General features: G+C 47.3%; 1 protein-coding gene across 1 annotated transcript; it reads left to right on the top strand.

Moving 5' to 3' along the window:
• Positions 1 to 1,418: 1,418 nt before the first annotated feature.
• On the top strand, positions 1,419 to 16,595 carry LOC310645883 (A-kinase anchor protein 17B-like). Its single transcript, XM_083371920.1, has 8 exons — positions 1,419 to 1,686; positions 2,770 to 2,873; positions 4,018 to 4,147; positions 5,391 to 6,175; positions 7,466 to 7,596; positions 11,219 to 11,462; positions 12,473 to 14,124; positions 16,444 to 16,595. Exons 4-8 carry the CDS (start codon positions 5,405 to 5,407, stop codon positions 16,466 to 16,468), a joined length of 2,823 nt encoding a protein of 940 aa, XP_083228046.1. The 5' UTR covers positions 1,419 to 1,686; positions 2,770 to 2,873; positions 4,018 to 4,147; positions 5,391 to 5,404; the 3' UTR covers positions 16,469 to 16,595.
• Positions 16,596 to 17,078: the final 483 nt, after the last annotated feature.

Below are 17,078 nucleotides of genomic sequence, written 5' to 3'. Positions count from 1 at the left end.
AAGCTTGCATGCAAAGAGGCAGCTGTTTCCAAAAAGGATTGCTTAGGGTCCCGGGGATTTGGCCCCTAAGGAGCCCCTCTTCCCTGGGGGAAGGGGGAGGTGAAGACCTGAGGCTCCCCCCAGCCCCTTCCAGCTGAGCCCTGCTCCAGATGTGTGGGATTCAGGCTCCCTCTAGCCTTGCACCCGTGGGTGGGGGGAGCCGAACCCCGACCTCTGCGTGGCAAGTGGCTTTTTGCAAGAATTGGGGAGGGGGTCAGGTTCAGAAGTCACCCTGTAAGGGTGGGGTTGTTTGGGGGTGGAAATAAGGCTTGTTGAGGGGGGGATATCATTGCCATGGGGGTTGCCAAATCGCCCCACATCTGTGCAGGAAGGGCTGAAACTGGCCCTAGAGGAGTTGCTGGGGTGGGGGTGGGGGGGGTCACTGGTGTCCTGGAGGGTCTTCTTGCTTCCCCAGGTCAGTCCTGGGGCTGCCTTGGACCCCTCGCCATGGGTCAAAAAGGGGGCAGAGCTCCGGACGAGACCTGTCCCGCCTGCCTCGGCCCTGGGTTCGAGTCCAGCCGGCCAGGACGAGGCGGGGTGTGTGTGTGTCTTCCCAGCAGCCCTGGCCGGGACTGGGGGGGGGACCCGAGGCGGGGGATCTCCCCTATAGCCCTCCAGGAGGGCGTGGACCGACGCGGTCCTCCGGTGCGGACTCCCCCGGGGCCCGTTGGCCGAGCGGCGGCCTCGGTCGCGGGGCAGGACCGGCGCCGAGCGGCCCTCCGGAAACCCCGGCGGGGCACAGGCCGAGGTCCGTCCGGTCGAGCGCGGCAAGGCCGCCATTGCCGGAGGGGGGGCGAGGGGGCGCGGCGGCTCCGCCCCGGGGAGGCCGGGCCAGGAAGCGGCGGCGGCGGAGCGGCGAGGCAGGCCCGGTAGGCCGCGCGCGGAGGAGAGGCCGAGGGGGGCGGCGGCGGCGGCGGCGCCTGGGAGGGAGGTTTGGGGGTGCGGAAGGCCCCCTGCGTCTGGCCGCGCCCGGGCTCTGAGGGGAGGGACTCCAGCTCCCATCCGCCCGGCTTGCCTGGGACTCCAGCTCCCATCCGCCTTGCCTGGGATTCCGGCCCCCATCCTCCCGGCTTGCCTGGGACTCGGCTCCCATCCTCCCGGCTTGCCTGGGACTCCGGCTCCCATCCGCCCTGCTTGCCTGGGACTCCGGCTCCCATCCGCCCTGCTTGCCTGGGACTCCGGCTCCCATCCGCCCTGCTTGCCTGGGACTCCGGTTCCCATCCTCCCGGCTTGCCTGGGACTCGGCTCCCATCCTCCCGGCTTGCCTGGGACTCCGGCTCCCATCCGCCCTGCTTGCCTGGGACTCCGGTTCCCATCTGCCCGGCTTGCCTGGGACTCCGGCTCCCATCCTCCATGCTTGCCTGGGATTCCGGCTCCCATCCACCTTGCTTGCCTGGGATTCCGGCCCCCATCCGCCCGGCTTGCCTGGGACTCCGGCTCCCATCCGCCTTGCTTGCCTGGGATTCCGGCCCCCATCCTCCCGGCTTGCCTGGGACTCCGGCTCCCATCCGCCTTGCTTGCCTGGGACTCCGGCTCCCATCCTCCATGCTTGTCTGTGATTCCGGCTCCCATCTGCCAAATTCCTGTAGGTGTCAAAACATCTGAAAGTACTCCAGTTCCCATCTCTCTGCCTCCTGCAGGCATGAGGTGAGTGCAGTAGATTTGGGTTTATCTGGGACTCCAGCTCCCATCTGCCTTGCTTGTGTCGGACTTCTCCTACTTGCCTGTCTCCTGGAGTGAATCCAAGACATCTGAGCATGTCTGAGACTCCACTGCCCAGCTTCTGGGAGGACTCCAGCTCCCATCTGCCTGCCTCCTGCAGGAGCTGGGGCGGGTCCAGGATATCTGGGATTCTCTGTAACACCATCTTCCATCTTCCAGAGTTGCTGTGACTATTCCCATCCTCCTTTCTTCCACCGGCCCGGTGCTTCTAGAAGCGTCTGGAACTACAACTCCCATTTGCCTGAGCATTGGGTCCCAAATGCCTGGACGGGACAGGAATAGAAGAGAGGAAATGGAGTTAATCCCTCGCATGAGGATGGATGTTGTAGTCCCACGTATCTACAGGGGAGGCCTTATAGAAGGAAATTGGGGGCTCTTTGCAAAAAGCAGAATTGTGCCCTGTGGCAGGGGAAGATGGGCTATGGGGGCATTTGTAGCATTGCTTTGGCATGCTGCCGTGTGACCCTAATAAAGATTGATGTGATTTGGGGAGGGGGGAACGTGAGACATGGCCCCTGTGGGAAGGGTTCATATCGCACAGATAGTCCTTGATTTACAATTGTTCACTTACCGACCATTCAAAGTTGCAACAGCACTGACAAAAAAATGACTTGGGACCAATCCTCGCACTTACGACCATCATAGTATCCCCACGGTCATGTGATCAGAATCCGGGTGTTTGATGATCAGCACATATTTACGACGGTTGCAGCGTCCTTGGGTCACGGGGGATCACCATTTGTGATCTTCCCACTGGAGAAAGCAGGATTCACTTACCAACATCATGATCCACTTAACAACTGCAGTGATTCCATAACAACCCTTGGCAAAAAGATTGCAGAATTGGGGGCAACTCATATATCGACTGCTTTGCTTAGCAACGGAAATTCTGTTCCCTATTATGGTTATACGTCGAGGATTCTCTGTTAAGAGTGAGTTGGGGTGTGAGGACAAAACAATTTAACCCTCTAAAATTGGTCTCTCTTAATGAGTTTTCTGCATTTCTAGCCAGTCAAGAACAAAAAGTCAGCAATGACAATGTTATGGGCCCCCATTTCACATGACCTGTGGAGGAAATGACCAGAAATTAAAGCAAATAAAAATAAGTTGAGGTTAGTTTCCCTTCCCGGTTCCTCCCCCCCCCCTTAATTTTTTATCTGGGTTCAGATGAACATCTGCTGGGTTAATTTGGGATTCAGGCTATTATGTGGAGCCAGATCACTTGATTAATTGACTGATCCATAAAGCAGCAACACAGCTTTGAAACAGAACTCGGACCCTAGAAAGGCTGCTCTACTCATCTCCTTAAAATTAAGAATAGAAATAATATACACATTTAAGGAACGGAGACCTGGATGATTATGAGGTCATTATGTGAGTTTACTTTTGGGCTCGGCAAGATACAAATTTCACACAAACAAGGAACTATGATCTAGAACAACTTTACCAAGTAAGGGAAAACAAGGCAGAGTAATTTTAGCCATTTTGCAGAGAGAGAGAGAGAGAGAGAGAGAAAGAGAGAGAGAGAATAATAAGGCAAGTGGGGTTTCAGCTAGGAGTAGCAAAGGCCCCTTAAGTCGAAGGAAATTTTCCATTTGGTTTGCTTCCGAAAATTTCTATTGTTACGAAGAATACATAGTTTCAGAAATATATGAAGAATATAGTTTCAGTCATAAGCCTGTTTACCCACCGGAACTAACCCAGAGATAAAATCAGATGAAGTTAAGTATTTTTAAATGTTCTACTAGAGACCCATTTTCCCAGAAGTTGGCTGTGTACAAGTTGCAGACATGTTTGGCTGTAATTTTCAAAATGGGGTGGTTTTACTTATTTAAGACTTTTAAGCACCATCCTTCACATTGCGGGAAAATCTATATCGCTGACTGTGTTTGTGGCTGTGTTTATTTCAAGAGGATGTTTATCAGAACGAAAGATGGTGTGTTGTTCTCCATCAGCAGCACATTTTATGGATGTACATCTGTGATGGAGATGTTTTGTAAAGGATGGGCACAGGTGATGCTTTGCCTCTGGGTGTATTTGATTATTCAGCCTCCCTTGAGTTCTGCAATTTGGGTCTAAAATCTCAGAAGAGATCTTTGTAGAATTCGCTAGTAACCTTCCTCTGCACATTCGCGCAGTGGAAAGATTGTGTTGAGCACTATTTTGTGAGGAGAACAAAGAAGCTTCTAAATAAATTTAACATTCAATAGACAGTTCTAAGTATACAAACCAAAATAACTCCCATTTATCACACAGAGCCTGAAAGCAAAATTAGAAGACTGGCAGAGAACAGAAATATATGTTCCAAAGAGCCAACAATTGTCAAGATGAAAAAAGCAACTGGAATTTCCACCACCTATTAATCGCTTCTCAAAGGATACTCAAGGTTTGTAATGGTTTAATTATTGTACGGGATTCGCAGAATAGATTGTGCTAGGCTGGTTAAATGAAAGACTAACAGGCATTCTGAAAGCAGATATATATATATTTAGTATTTGAACTAGTCAAAAGCTGAAACTATATTTGCATGTTTCAAAATATAAGACTATTGTGGAAAGATCACAAAAGCATTTCTGTGCTAATTGAGCTTATCCAGAAAAAGTGGGTTTTGTGCTATTTGCAGATTAGTTAAAATAGGTTTTTTGATATTAATGATAAGCATTTTTAATCAGTAGCAATCTGTTTGTTAAAATTTTTAATGTTTGATGTATGCAGTGTAGTTGATCCTTTGATCTAGTATGCAGTTTACAGAAACTTTTCTTCCATATGTGCTCTTGTTGGAATTACAGATATTTTTTTAAAAAAAAATCTCAATAATAACAGCATTAAACAATTCCAATTTTTCCTTAATAAGAGTGAAATCATTTGAAACAAGTGGAACTTTTAAGTAAACAGAATTCTGTCTAAAGATGTATGTCTTCTTTTATTCTACTGCTTAGAGTCTTGTCAGATCACTTCCTGGTTGGCATTTCTTTCTTGATATTTTTAATGATCTGTCTGTTCTTGAACAACAATTCAGATGAATCTTGTTTTTAATTTTCATAGACACCTTTTGCTGAAGATTTAGATTTATAATTTAAAGTCCTTATCCAATTCAGTTAACGATCGTATTAGTTTTGCTTGTTCTAATACAGTAAAAGCAATATGACTGCATTTAGTTTTAAATAAGTAGGTACTGTGATAGTGCAACGAACGGGTGCACATTTAAATTTAATGAGGTCACCTGAATAACAATTTATTAAAAACCAGTTAGGCTACCACAACAAACTCAGCGAGGTGCTTGGTGTTCTGTGAGCTTGCTTGTGTCTTGCAGACGTTTCGTTGCCAAACTAGGTAACGTCATCAGTGGTAGACTAAGACACCAGCACTGATGAGGTTACCTAGCTTGGTGATGAAACGTCTGCAAGAAAGCAATCACACTCAGAGAGCCCCAAGGACCTCCCCTTTCAACTCTCAGCTACAAACGTCCTCCTACATCTGAACAAACTCAGATATAAGACTGTTTCTAATTCCTTAAATAAAGTAGGTCCAACCCGCTGGGAGATTGTCGGCAGGCCCAAAGTCACTTTTGCCAGAAGTCAGAGTGTCGTTTGGTGCGCGTAACTTGCCTTTGAACTGTTTTTCCGAAGGATATTCGGACACCATGACAGTCACCCTTGTCTGCGATCCCTCAGAAGCCATGGAGCTGTGTGCATCTCAGCAGCTTTACCTGAAGCCCGTTGCGAAGCTGACCATCAGCGTGGTGCTTCCGGAACACACTGGATCTACCCGGGCTTTCTCCAAGTGGGAGGTGATGGACAAGCTGAAGAACATGATCTGCCCGGACCAGTTTACCAGCGTGAAGGTGTCGAAGAGCACCAAGGGCTTCATCCGCTTCGAAGGAGAGGCGGAAACCAAGCGTTTGCTCACCAGCCTGAAGGAGAAGCTCCACGGCAAACTGATCAAGCTGAACGGCTTCAAGGAAGACTTGCAGGTGGTCGCGACGGAAGCCCCTCCGGACGTCCCACCTTCTCAGGAATCGGAGCCCAACGCAAAGAGCCAGAAACCGCCGGAGGAACAGGAGCAGGAGGAGCAGAGCCAGGCGCTTCTGGACTGCCTCCATCTGGAAGGCTTGCCGTGCAAATGGTTTGCCCTGAAAGGCTCGGAGAGCGAAGCCCCCAGCGAGGACGTCTTGAGGACGGTCTTTGGGACTTTCGGGAAGATCAAGAACGTGGACATCCCCATGCTCGATCCTTACCGGGAGGAAACAGTGGGAAGAAGCCGGAATAATTTCATTTTCCGGGGCCTGCGCTCCTTCGAAGCCTTCGTCCAGTATCAAGAGCCCCAGTCGTTCGCAAGGGCCATGGAGAGCCTCAAGGGCATGAAGCTGATGTTCAAGGGGGAGGACGGCAAAGCTCTGGCGTGTAACATCAAGGTAAGGCGTCTTGCGCTTGTGGGAACGCTCTCTTAAGCCAGGATTGCAAAAAGAGACCCAAACCTCACGGGCCAGAAAGATGGATGGATGGATGGATTGGTAGACCAGAGCACGCTTATCAGCTCTATTTCCTATCAGATGTGGGGCTCTTTTTCATAAAACCCCATGCCCCGATAAGTCAGTCTTTGCAAGGGCACCACCTTCCTCTCGCGCTTCTACACACACAGGTAGTTCATTTAGTGACCATTCAAAGTTACGTCATTGACAAAAAGTGACATACGACCATTTTCCCACACTTAACAACTGTTGCGGCCTCCCCAAGGTCACGTGATCCAAATTCAGACGCTTGGCGACCGACTCAAATTTATGACGGTCGCCGTGTCTCCCGGGCCACCGGCCTTCTGACAAGCACAAGTCCATGGGGAAGCCAGATTCGCAGAACAGCCGTGTTACTAATTTAAACGCGGTGATTCTTTTAACAACTGTGGCAAGAAAGTTCGTAAAATGGGGGGGGGGAACCTCATTTAACAAATGTCTCGCTTAACAACAGAAATTTGGGGCTCCATGTCGTAAGTCGAGGACTACCTGTTCTTTGGCTGCAATTTTCTTGGGAGGAGCCTCAACAGCCATCCAGAATGTGCTTCTGAAATCCATTCTGCTGCTTCCTTGAATTTACAGGTAGTCCTCAAGTTACAACGGGTCACTTAGTGACCGAAGTCACGACCAACCTCCCTGGAGGGACCTGTGAGTTGGATTTGAAGTTCCGATGGTTGGGAGCCACTCCCCCCCCCCAATGTTCATGTGACCACATTTCAAGTGTTCATCCAACTGTGCTGCAGTTACGTTGTGGTGTCTAGTCGCACAACTGCATTTTGCGACCGTTTTGCCAAATCGGGGATTTCCTTCCAATTTTCATCCAAACTGCACCCATCGCAAAGCATGGGTTCGCTTCACACACTGCAGTGTGTCCACGACGGCTGCAAAAACGGTCATTCGGTCAGTGGGTGACCTAATTTTAAGACCGTCCCCAAGTTACAACTGTGAAGGGCAGGTTCCACGGCAGTCATAACTCGAGGACTCCCTCTGCTTTAAAAGGTCCAATAACGCCCTGCGTTTTCCATACTTTCATTCTGGAGCGTAACTCCTTTGCCCATGAATAATAAGCCATTTTTTAAAAATAAAATAAAATAAAATAAAAGACCTGGGATGGAAAAGCCGCGTATAAATCAAAGAAACCACAGCGGTGCATTTGAATGAGCCGTGCACTTTGTTGTTGCTGTTTTGACACAGGTGACCTCTGACACCACTAGTCATTTCAGTGAGAACGCTATAAAGCAGAGAACGCTAGAGAGATTAACTCTGCAAGGTCTAGAACGTGAGAGAAAGAGAGAGGAGAACAGAGGGAGGAACGGGTCTGAAAGGTGAGGAACTTAAATCCTTCGCTTTCATTATTACCGGAAATCATTAACGCTAATCATTCTTTATCGGGAGGGCAAAGATGTATGTGTGTGCGCGCGTGCGTGTGTTTCCGTGTGTGCTGCCGTGTGGGCTCCGAGTAACAGGTTAAAAAAAGACCAGATAACATTTTTGCATCCGTGCCTTTGAAACTGTGGACCAAGAACACTGAACTTTGTTGGGGGTTTTTTTTTGGGGGGGGGGGTTGACCTCTCCTGGTATTTTTAGACTGAGAATGTACAGCTGGTCCTGGACTTACAACTATTCGTTTAGTGACGATTTGAAGTTGCAGTGACACCGGAAAATGTGACTTGGGTGCAGTCCTCACGCTCAACCGCCGTTGCTGCATCCCCATGGGCACATGATGGCAACTTGGGTGCTGGGCAACCAGCATCCATTTACGGTGATGGTTGCAGCATATCCCAGGATCACGTGATTCCCTTTTGGCACCTTCCCAGCTATTTTCTGTCCAGCAAAGTCAATGGGGGATAGCCAGCTTTGCTTAACGCCCGTGTGATTAGGTTAAAAACAGGTAGTAAAGTTAGATGTGACTCGCTTAACAAGCCCCTTGCTTAGCGGCAGAAATTCTGGGCCCCTTTATGATCCTAAGTTGAGGGCTACCCATACACCTACGTTGTCCAACTTTCCCATAATTTATTTTGGGTTGGCTAGCAAAGAGACAGTTGATGAATTCAATAAAAACAGGTCCCTGATTCCTGGAAATCTTACTGCGATGCCTACTTGTCTCCTGAGATTTCAGCAAATGTTTTCCACGCGATCCCACACCCATGATTTATCATGAGAGTTTGTACCCTCGCTTCTTGATATATGAAAGCTGAGTGAAGGTGCTACCTTGTGCACGCTTGCATTAACGTTTCTACTTTGAACTTCATAGGAAGTCTGGCAGAGGTTGCAAGCAAACATACCTTAGTAAGAACAAAGGTAAATTCAGCTGGTCAACTACTCCTATTCAACTTGGCTGCGTTGAACACATAGTCCAGCGGTTTATGCCTGAATAGTAGATTCCCAAGTCTGTAATAATTGAGAGCTGGTTTGCAAATAGGTTGCAATCAAACATGATAGGTATAATCGCCAGTGGCTTCGCTTGCAGTTCACTTTCTCAGTTGCTGCCCATAAGGCAGAAGTATATCTAGCCTGAAATAAAATTATTATTATTACTATTGGGAAAGATCACACTGCAGTTTCAAGATCCAGAGTTGACTGTTACATCTACTTGTAAGTTTATAGTACTGCTTGTTTTCTCAGTCTGCTTTGCGTCTCCCAGGGGGTTCTGTAGACATAAGTACACCTGAGCACTGTTAGGTGTTTTTTTTTTAAATTCTGCAGGGAGGGTTCCACCCACTCCATTGGGTTTGGAACAAAAGTTGTTATGTTACAGACCAAAATAGCTTTGTGAATCTCTCGACAAATGCAGTGCTTACATTTATATTCCCATCCTTCAAACCGTTTAGCAATTGTGTATAAAATGCAGGCCTTTCATTCCTAGTGGCTGAAGGAGGCTGTGGGATTGCTTAGCGTTCTAGCTTTGTACCAAATTACAACAGATTTAAATAGTGTCTCCCAAGCTTGGGGTGGGAAAGATTATTTGTTAAATTTATTTGCCGCTTGTCTCACCTTGCGGTTCCTCTTAAGGAGCCGCTAAGGAAGAAATTGAAAGGAGTGTAAAAAGAAGTAAAATAATAGAAGAAATATGAAAAAGGAGCACAAGGAGAATATGTGGGAGATGGTTGGTTAAGGAGTGTGAAAATAAACAACATATATATATATATATATGTATATGTATATGTATATGTATATGTATGTATGTATATCAATATGATGTATTTGCTTAACCACTGTGGCAAAAAGTTGTAACATTGGCCATGATTCAACGGTCACCTTGTTTAGCTGTGGACATTCTGGCTTCTCCCAATCAAGCAACCTAGAACTGAGGAGAAATTTCCTGACATTTAGAACAATTAACCAGTGGAACAACCTGCCTCCAGAAGCTGTGAAGGCTCCAACTCTGGAAGTTTTTAAAGAAGAGACTGGACAGCCATTTGTCTGAAATGGTATAGGGTTTTCCTGCCTGAGCAGGGGGTTGGACTAGATGACCTCCCAGGTCCCTTCCAACTCCGTTACTCTGTTGTTCTGCAAGTGTGGCCATAAGTCAAGGACTAATGGTGTTAGCCTGGTGCAGTCTCTTGATTGCAAGGAAGTGAGGGAGAACAGCAGTGGAAACCACAGACCCTCAGAATAACCTGATCCTCCTTCAGGCCACAGATGTAGAAGGAACATCTGTAGCCACCACTTAAAAGAGACAACAGACCTGTGAATCGCACACAGACGCAGCCAGTAACCTCTTTTAAACACACAGATTTCTTTTGGAAAATTGCTGCCACATTTGTGATGACAGATGACTTACTCTTCGGCAAGCTGATAAGACTTACTGCCTTGTGAGCTTTGTTTTTGCCCCGCTGTTCTCCTAAAAACCTGATAAGCAACCTTGGGAACATCTACTATAGATGTTCCCAAGGGCGTCCCTTAGATTCTTTGACGACTGTTCACGCCAGCCAGGGTTCATGGGAGCTGAAACACAAAGCGGAGAGGGAAAGAGTTGTGTTGGCAATCTCTGCTTTAAAAAGTTCAGCTGTTTACAAGGCCAGTGGCCCTTAAAATGGCGGCAGTCATCCTGGAGACAGGGAGTCAGAGTAGAGATAGTTAAGGTAACAAAAAAAGGAGCAGTGTGACCTCTGAGTGGGGGGAGATAGGACTTATATGTATATATATATATATATATATATATATATATATATATATATATATATATATATATATATATATATATATATATATATATATATGTTTAAGTATTTGTCAAGGCTTTTTGAATGGACCTTGCTAATTAACTCTTTCATTCCTGTTTTGGCCCAGCTCACCCCGACTAACTGATGAGAACATAAAAGAGTTCGAAATGATCATCTTAGCCTCCCAAATTCTTTATTAGCAATTTGAATAATTTGTATATATATATATATATATATATATATATATATATATATATATATATATATATATATATATATATATATATATATATATATATATATATATATACAAATTATATATACTTTTATATATAATTCGGGTTTTGGTCATTCGGGTTTTGGTCATTCGGGTTTTTTCCCACGTAGAATTGAAGGTATAAGAGCAACGTTTTGACGAAATCTCATCCGTCATCCTCAGGCTGGTGGCTTCAGCTTCGTTCTTCTGGGAGAAGTGTGTGGTATATATATATATGTATGTATGTATGTATGTATGTATGTATGTATATATGTATATATGTATACATATATGTATGTATATATAAGGATCCCACACAGAATGTAAATTCAAATGCCCTTGGAAAAGATTAAAGCTTTAACTGGGAGTGTCAGCCGGGCCTTGATACATAACTGCTAATATCTGAGCATTGTAGGAGTGTCAGATCTTTCTTAGCAGAGCAGCTCAATTTTCTCCAGCTTATTTTACGCACAGGAGAGATAACGCATGTTCCTCTAAACGCTTCCGTTATTGCTAACTGCCTAGAAAAAGACGGGACGAGGACGACAGAAAAGGTGGAGAAGGTCGGAGGAGGGCTAAGATCAAGAGACGGGGAAAAAGGCGGATCGGTCGAGAGGAGAGGCATCCTAGGAAACACCTTAAAGCAACAGACGCAGAAGAAGAAGCGAACGCCGCAGACCTGCCTGAATGGGAGGAGAGAAAATACCTCTTAGCTCACAGGAGGGTGGAATCAATCAGACTCCTGACAGTGCTGCTCAGCCAAATAAAAGTAAGAATATTGGGGAGCGCATATTCCAAAGGGTTTTTTTTTGTTATTTATCTTTCCAGTTCTTCGCTGGGGGGGAAGAGGAGAAATTATACACGCTTCCTTAATTTTTAAGCAGCTTAGCCACAAAACGTCGTGGGATGTACACGTCAGTTAAATGTGCTCCAACCGTTCGTTCCGCTGCTTTAATTGTTTCATAATCTTAACGAGTTGCAAGCCGCCCAGGGTTGAGTTTGGCTGGCTCTAGAAATCAAGTCAAGTCGATCAATCGAAAGAATGTGTTCCCTCAAACATGGTAATTTGGATTTTGCTAAAAGTATTGGAGAGAGAGAGAGAGACAGACATCGCACTGTATCTTTCCCACTCAGAAGCGGGTGATGGAATAAGAGCTGTATTAGGACATTATCTATCTATATACTATTAAAGCTCTCATGTCTGTAACCTTTAGCTGGGCGAAAGGGAGGCAGAAGCCTGAATCCTGTGGAACCGAAATGTGGCAGATTTTACAAAACATTTTAGGAAACACACATTATTGCGATGCGTTTTATGACCACCATGAGAATGTCATAAAGCATTTCCTGTGGTGTGTAATTGTGCTCTACCATTCCACAGGGCCTACTTTCAAGGCAGATACACCTCTGAGCATCTCCTGGCTTTTTTTTTTAAAAGAACTTACCAAGTACATTAGAAGCTCTGCCATTGTTGAAGGCATAAGGGGTTCTCTCTGCAACAATGACCCAACGAGTCTAGTTGTTGTCTAGTTCCAAATAAAACCATTTCCCCCAGCACCACCACCCCTCCCACCATTTCATTGGGTTGAGCACCACTAAAATTGACCCAATTCCTCATAGTGCCCAATGACGGTTGCAGCTGAGAAGACGTAGACGTCCTTCTTGTAACCAAGGTGGACAAAACTCAAATTACATGTGAGAGATCTTCATTGTTAGACCGTGCTGAATTGTCTCTGCTTTGTGGTGCAGTAATCCTGTTTGTCTTTCTGTTTCTGTTGAAAGAATTTTGTCCTGTCCTCTGGGCAAACGGAGGCCCATCTGCTGGAGCCTCATCCCGAAGAGGAGAAGACTTCCGCCGCCCCTCCTGAAGAGGATGCGCAGAAGGAGGAGACAGACGTGCCTCACCTTGAGCATCAAGAAGTGGAGGATGAGAGCCAGCCTGCCTGTCCCTCTGCCCTGCTGGAAAATGTCGCGATCAAAAAAGAGAACGAAGAACAATTCCTGGCTGGAGACTTGCCTCCATCCCCTCCTGCCTTCGGCAGAGCTGTTTTGAACAGACCCGCTGCTAGGGCGGTCACCAGCCACTTAACGGAGCACAGCACTGACCCCTTTCGCGCCATGGGCTTGCTGCAGGTGACGGTCACTCAGGACTGCCAAGCGAACAAGTCGTCCCCCTACAGCTGGGACTACCTGAGAGCCGACCTGCGACCCTTTGCAGACGCTCCTGACGCGGCCAATGCTAAAAAGCAAAAGGTTTATGAAACAGAGGAATTCATCCATTATTTACTGAACTACTACCAAACCCCCCGATACGCACGCATCTGTCCCAGCGCACAAAGCCCGTCAGATGCATCTTGGTGGCACAGGGTGGTGTCCTGCTCCGGAGATGGCTTCCGGGTCAAATTGCAGAGCAGAGATGAAGACTGTTGGACGGAAGAGAGTTTAGGATCAGATCTCCCGGAATACGACCCTCAGCTGGCGGACAACGATGAAGGTGACCCCTGGGAAGTAATTGACGCAAGGCCTGAGCCTGCAGGCCTCATCATGCCTGAGGACCAGGCGTGTCCTCAAGAGTTCAGCGAAAGTTGCCAGGGAGAATGGGAGGATTCCCTGGAGGAGGAGGAGGAGGAGGAGGAGGAGAGCGACGGCTCCCCGCCGGACAGGTTGTGTAGTCCCCTCCCAGGAAGCAACAACATTGCTCACAAAAACACCTCTCAAGAAGAGGCTCCTGAGACAGCCGTGAGGTCGTCAGCCAGCATGTATAAACTGAAAGACCTGCTGGAAGAGATCAGCAGCGATTCGGAATATTTTAGCGAGGCGCTTAACGAGCCCTGGAACCCATCGGAGCAAAGAAACGGCAGCTACCCAGGCAGCTGCAAGACGTGGCCTCTCCACCAGCAGAAGGCCAAAGAGCTCTTGATACGCATCCAGAACGTCGGCGGGGAAGACCAAGAGGGGAAACGTGACGGACGCAGCTTCTGCTCCAGCACAGAACGCTGCGATTCCGGACCGAGGGCCAAGACCAGCTTCAAGAGATCCAGCAGCAAACTCTGGTACGAAGAGCCGAAGGTCCAGTGGTCGTCTAGCGAAGAGGAGAGAGACCTCGGCAGGAAGAAGAAGAAGAAGAAGAAGAGGGAAACGTTCTCCGATAGCTCCTTCCTGGATGAGGAAGCTCAGCTCCTCAAAACCAACCACTGCGGAAAGTTGGACGCCTTCCGCAGAATCCAGAGGAAATGTAGCAAGCTCATCCATCATAAAATGCAATGTAAGACCCTCCGGGCCTTGGAAGGAGCCGTGGAAATCAAAGACCTTATCCATCTGAGTGCCTCTCAGCTAGGGGAAGAAACTCACCAGGTGACGGGGAAGGTGGACATGTGTGAGAGGAGGCACAGAGCAGAAGACCGGCAGAGAATTTCCAGGCGCCTGGTGGAAAGGTGATACGAGAGGCCAGCTCAGGGATGGAGCAGAAACGGTGGGATGTGTAGATGGGGGAGCGTGGCCTCCAAAGAACTTGGTGGATAAAGCGGTCAACTTTTGATGGCGCCTCTAGAAGGGGCTAGCAGCTCCCGCAACAGAGTCTCCTCAACTCTTTTTTTTTTTTTTGAGTTCCTTGCCTTTCTCCCCTTGCTTTGCACGGTCCTCCCTTTTGAGAAGAAGCTGGGGATGGTTTCTGGAGGAGGCCCTTTTGGTTTCCTGTCGAAATAATCCAGCTCAGCTCATGCTTGGACTCAAGTCTGTGGAGCAGACTTTGAGGGAGGATGCCACTTTGGTTGATTCCGATGGATGTGTGCGTGTGTGTGTGGGGGGGGGGTCACGGACCTCGAAACGATTCCGGTAGAAGTTCATATTAGGTCATTTTATACAACCCCTCTCAAGGGCTTGACTGTAGAGCCCAAACTTTGATAATATTGACTTGGGCTGGTTGGTGTGTGTGCGTGTTTGTGCGCGTGTATGTTTATGGTTTAGTTTTGGGGCTGCCGGGTCTCTTCTGCATGCTGGAAAACAAAGAGCAGCGTGGTGAAACACTCTTTAGGCTTCACAAAAATAGGTGGCAAATGTCAGTTCCTGGACTCGGGTGTCTGTATAAAAGAGGGGCCGCTTCTGAACGACCGCACAATTAGAGAAATCGCCCAGCAGCTCAAGAAATCTTTCCAAGTCCTAAAATTCAAAAGCTTGAGTGTCTCTCTGTTATTGTCAGGAAGGGAACTCGGGCAGGAGAGAGCAAATGCAATATTTGCAGTAAGGCAGAGAAGGAAGACGTTTATATAATTTACGACAAAAATAAAAAAAAATTGGGACGATAGAAAAACCACAGCTTTCTCTATCCAGGATTGCACAGGGTAAATTATGTCTGATCTCTGCCACTTCCTGATCCCTTTTTTTTGGGGGGGGGAACTGGGTAAGCAACCGATAACCCAGTTTTCCAGCCTGCTGCCGTCTCACGTTACTCGGCCGAAAACAAAGCCTTGTGTTTCCGGGGTGAGAATGCGCTTAATCCCAGGGAGATGGATCACCTGTGGAAGTGGCAAGGCTCCACCTGCTCTCCCTTGCGTTACTGATCTAAATAATCCCCTGAAATTGCCATGAGATCCTGGATGGCAAAAGAAATGCTGATAGAATGAATGAACCCCCCCCTTAATGTACTGGACTATAGCAGCATCTTTGGAGGGAGGGGCTTAAATTGGCAGAGCCTGGAAAAGCATTACATCTACCTAGTGTCCCCCCCGCCTTGCAGCTTCCATCCATTTAATCCCCTCCCTCCGAGCACGTTCCTGTTTTGAAAAAAACACATCAAAGAGATCTTCTTGCAGATCTTCTTCTTCCTTGCATCCGCTTTAATCCTGATTTAACATACTGTGCCCAGAAAGTCGGGTTTACACCTGACCGTAGGTAGAGCTGACCATCGCTTTCAGCTCCAGGGAATTTCTTCCTGAGGACTCCAGGGTGGGCCTTCCCTTGCTTTGTCGGTGCGTCGTTGATTTAGTGACTTTGCAGGTTTCTGGGGTCTGTGTGTGTGTGTCTGTCCTTTGGAGATGTGGAAGGCCCCTTTCACGGAGACCTTGAGTTGAACAAAAGTTGGTTTGAACAATAAAACGGAGGTTATGAAAGCTTCTTTGTTGATGTTTGGGAACCCCATTAGCAAGACAAAAGCCTCCAGGGCGGCGTTAGTTGCTTGAAATAAAACACAGAACTGGTGAAAAATACCAGCTTAAAGGGACCCCCTTTTGAATTGCCCGTCACCAAATTTAGTGATTTGGCAGTTCTGAGGGTGTCGGTGAAGTGGCCTCGCCCTGGACCATAATTTCCTAGAGAAGAATTCTATGCAGAGGGGAGAACAAGACATTTTGGGTTCCAGTTCCCCGCTTCACTTGAGCGCGATTTATTTATTACATGTCATGGTACTTCTACGTGATATGACTTAGTTAGCATACCGTCCACGTTTGTTAAACTTGGCTCCAATAAAAGTAGTGACGAACCAAAGTACGCAGGAATATTTTTTTCTTTCTGTGCTTAAGGCTGTTTTTGTGTCACGCTGGTCAAAGGTGCTGGTTTCTTTCGGCTTTTTGAAAGTCCAAACTTTAAACTCTGAAGCTATAGTCTTTCTTCTTCGCTTTGGTTAGGGACAGAAATGCATTTCCTGAGCGGGTGAGTGAAAAGTATTTTTCTCTATTAAACAACCTTTTGTACTTGCATTGTTTCTTAACCCTCTGGATCCAGTTGAAAAGTTAGCTGTGAATAAAATTGTTTTATAGGAACATCCTTCCGGGACTACGGTGATGTTTGTTTTCGTTTCGGATGCCCATTTCCATTTTCCAATTGGAGTCTTTTCTCTTTTTCGTCTTGGCTTGGTACTGATTTGCAGATGTGCATACTCCCTTTTGAATAAAATCTTTGCGCTCCCTTTTAAAAATGCTTGGTTCCTTCACTGGAAAATCACCGAACCGTTTTGTAACCCTAAAGCCTGAGAGGAGACCTGGGGGGGGGGATGCAGCTTTATAACATGCCTGTGATCTCCAAATTCTGGAAAAGGAGATCCTGGTTTATTGGACCAGGCATCCTAACCAAAAGGCAGTCCAAGCTACCTGCGGAGGAATAAAGTGTCTGATTTTTCACTTGATATTTTAGATAAGCTGTTCCCTTTCTTTCACCCCAAAAAGGCAGGAGGATCCACTAAAAATTCTTGGCAGTTTTCCTCCACTTAGCCACCCTTGAGTTTCCAGAATTCTCCAGCCAACATGGCCATCGTGAAGGATTCTGGGAATTAAGATCGACCCATTTTGTGGGGCTCCTAGGTTGGGGAAAGCTGGAAGAGCTTTTTGCATTGGAGAAACACCACCTCTGCTGGCTGGGAATGATGGGAGTTGGAAATCCAGCTGGCTTGGCTTAT

Source organism: Vipera ursinii (genome assembly GCF_947247035.1).
Source record: "Vipera ursinii genome assembly, chromosome: 12".
NCBI classification, from domain to species: domain Eukaryota; kingdom Metazoa; phylum Chordata; class Lepidosauria; order Squamata; family Viperidae; genus Vipera; species Vipera ursinii.
Note: the sequence above shows the minus strand (reverse complement) of the source record. Positions and strands in the feature narration are given on the sequence as shown.

Excerpts from the sequence above, each read along its gene's own strand:
- LOC310645883 (XM_083371920.1), top strand. The coding sequence starts at position 5,405 with ATGACAGTCACCCTTGTCTGCGATCCCTCAGAAGCCATGGAGCTGTGT. Across the intron at positions 6,176-7,465 it reads CTCTGGCGTGTAACATCAAG|GTGACCTCTGACACCACTAG; the intron begins GTAAGGCGTCTT and ends GTTTTGACACAG. Across the intron at positions 7,597-11,218 it reads GGGAGGAACGGGTCTGAAAG|AAAAAGACGGGACGAGGACG; the intron begins GTGAGGAACTTA and ends CTAACTGCCTAG.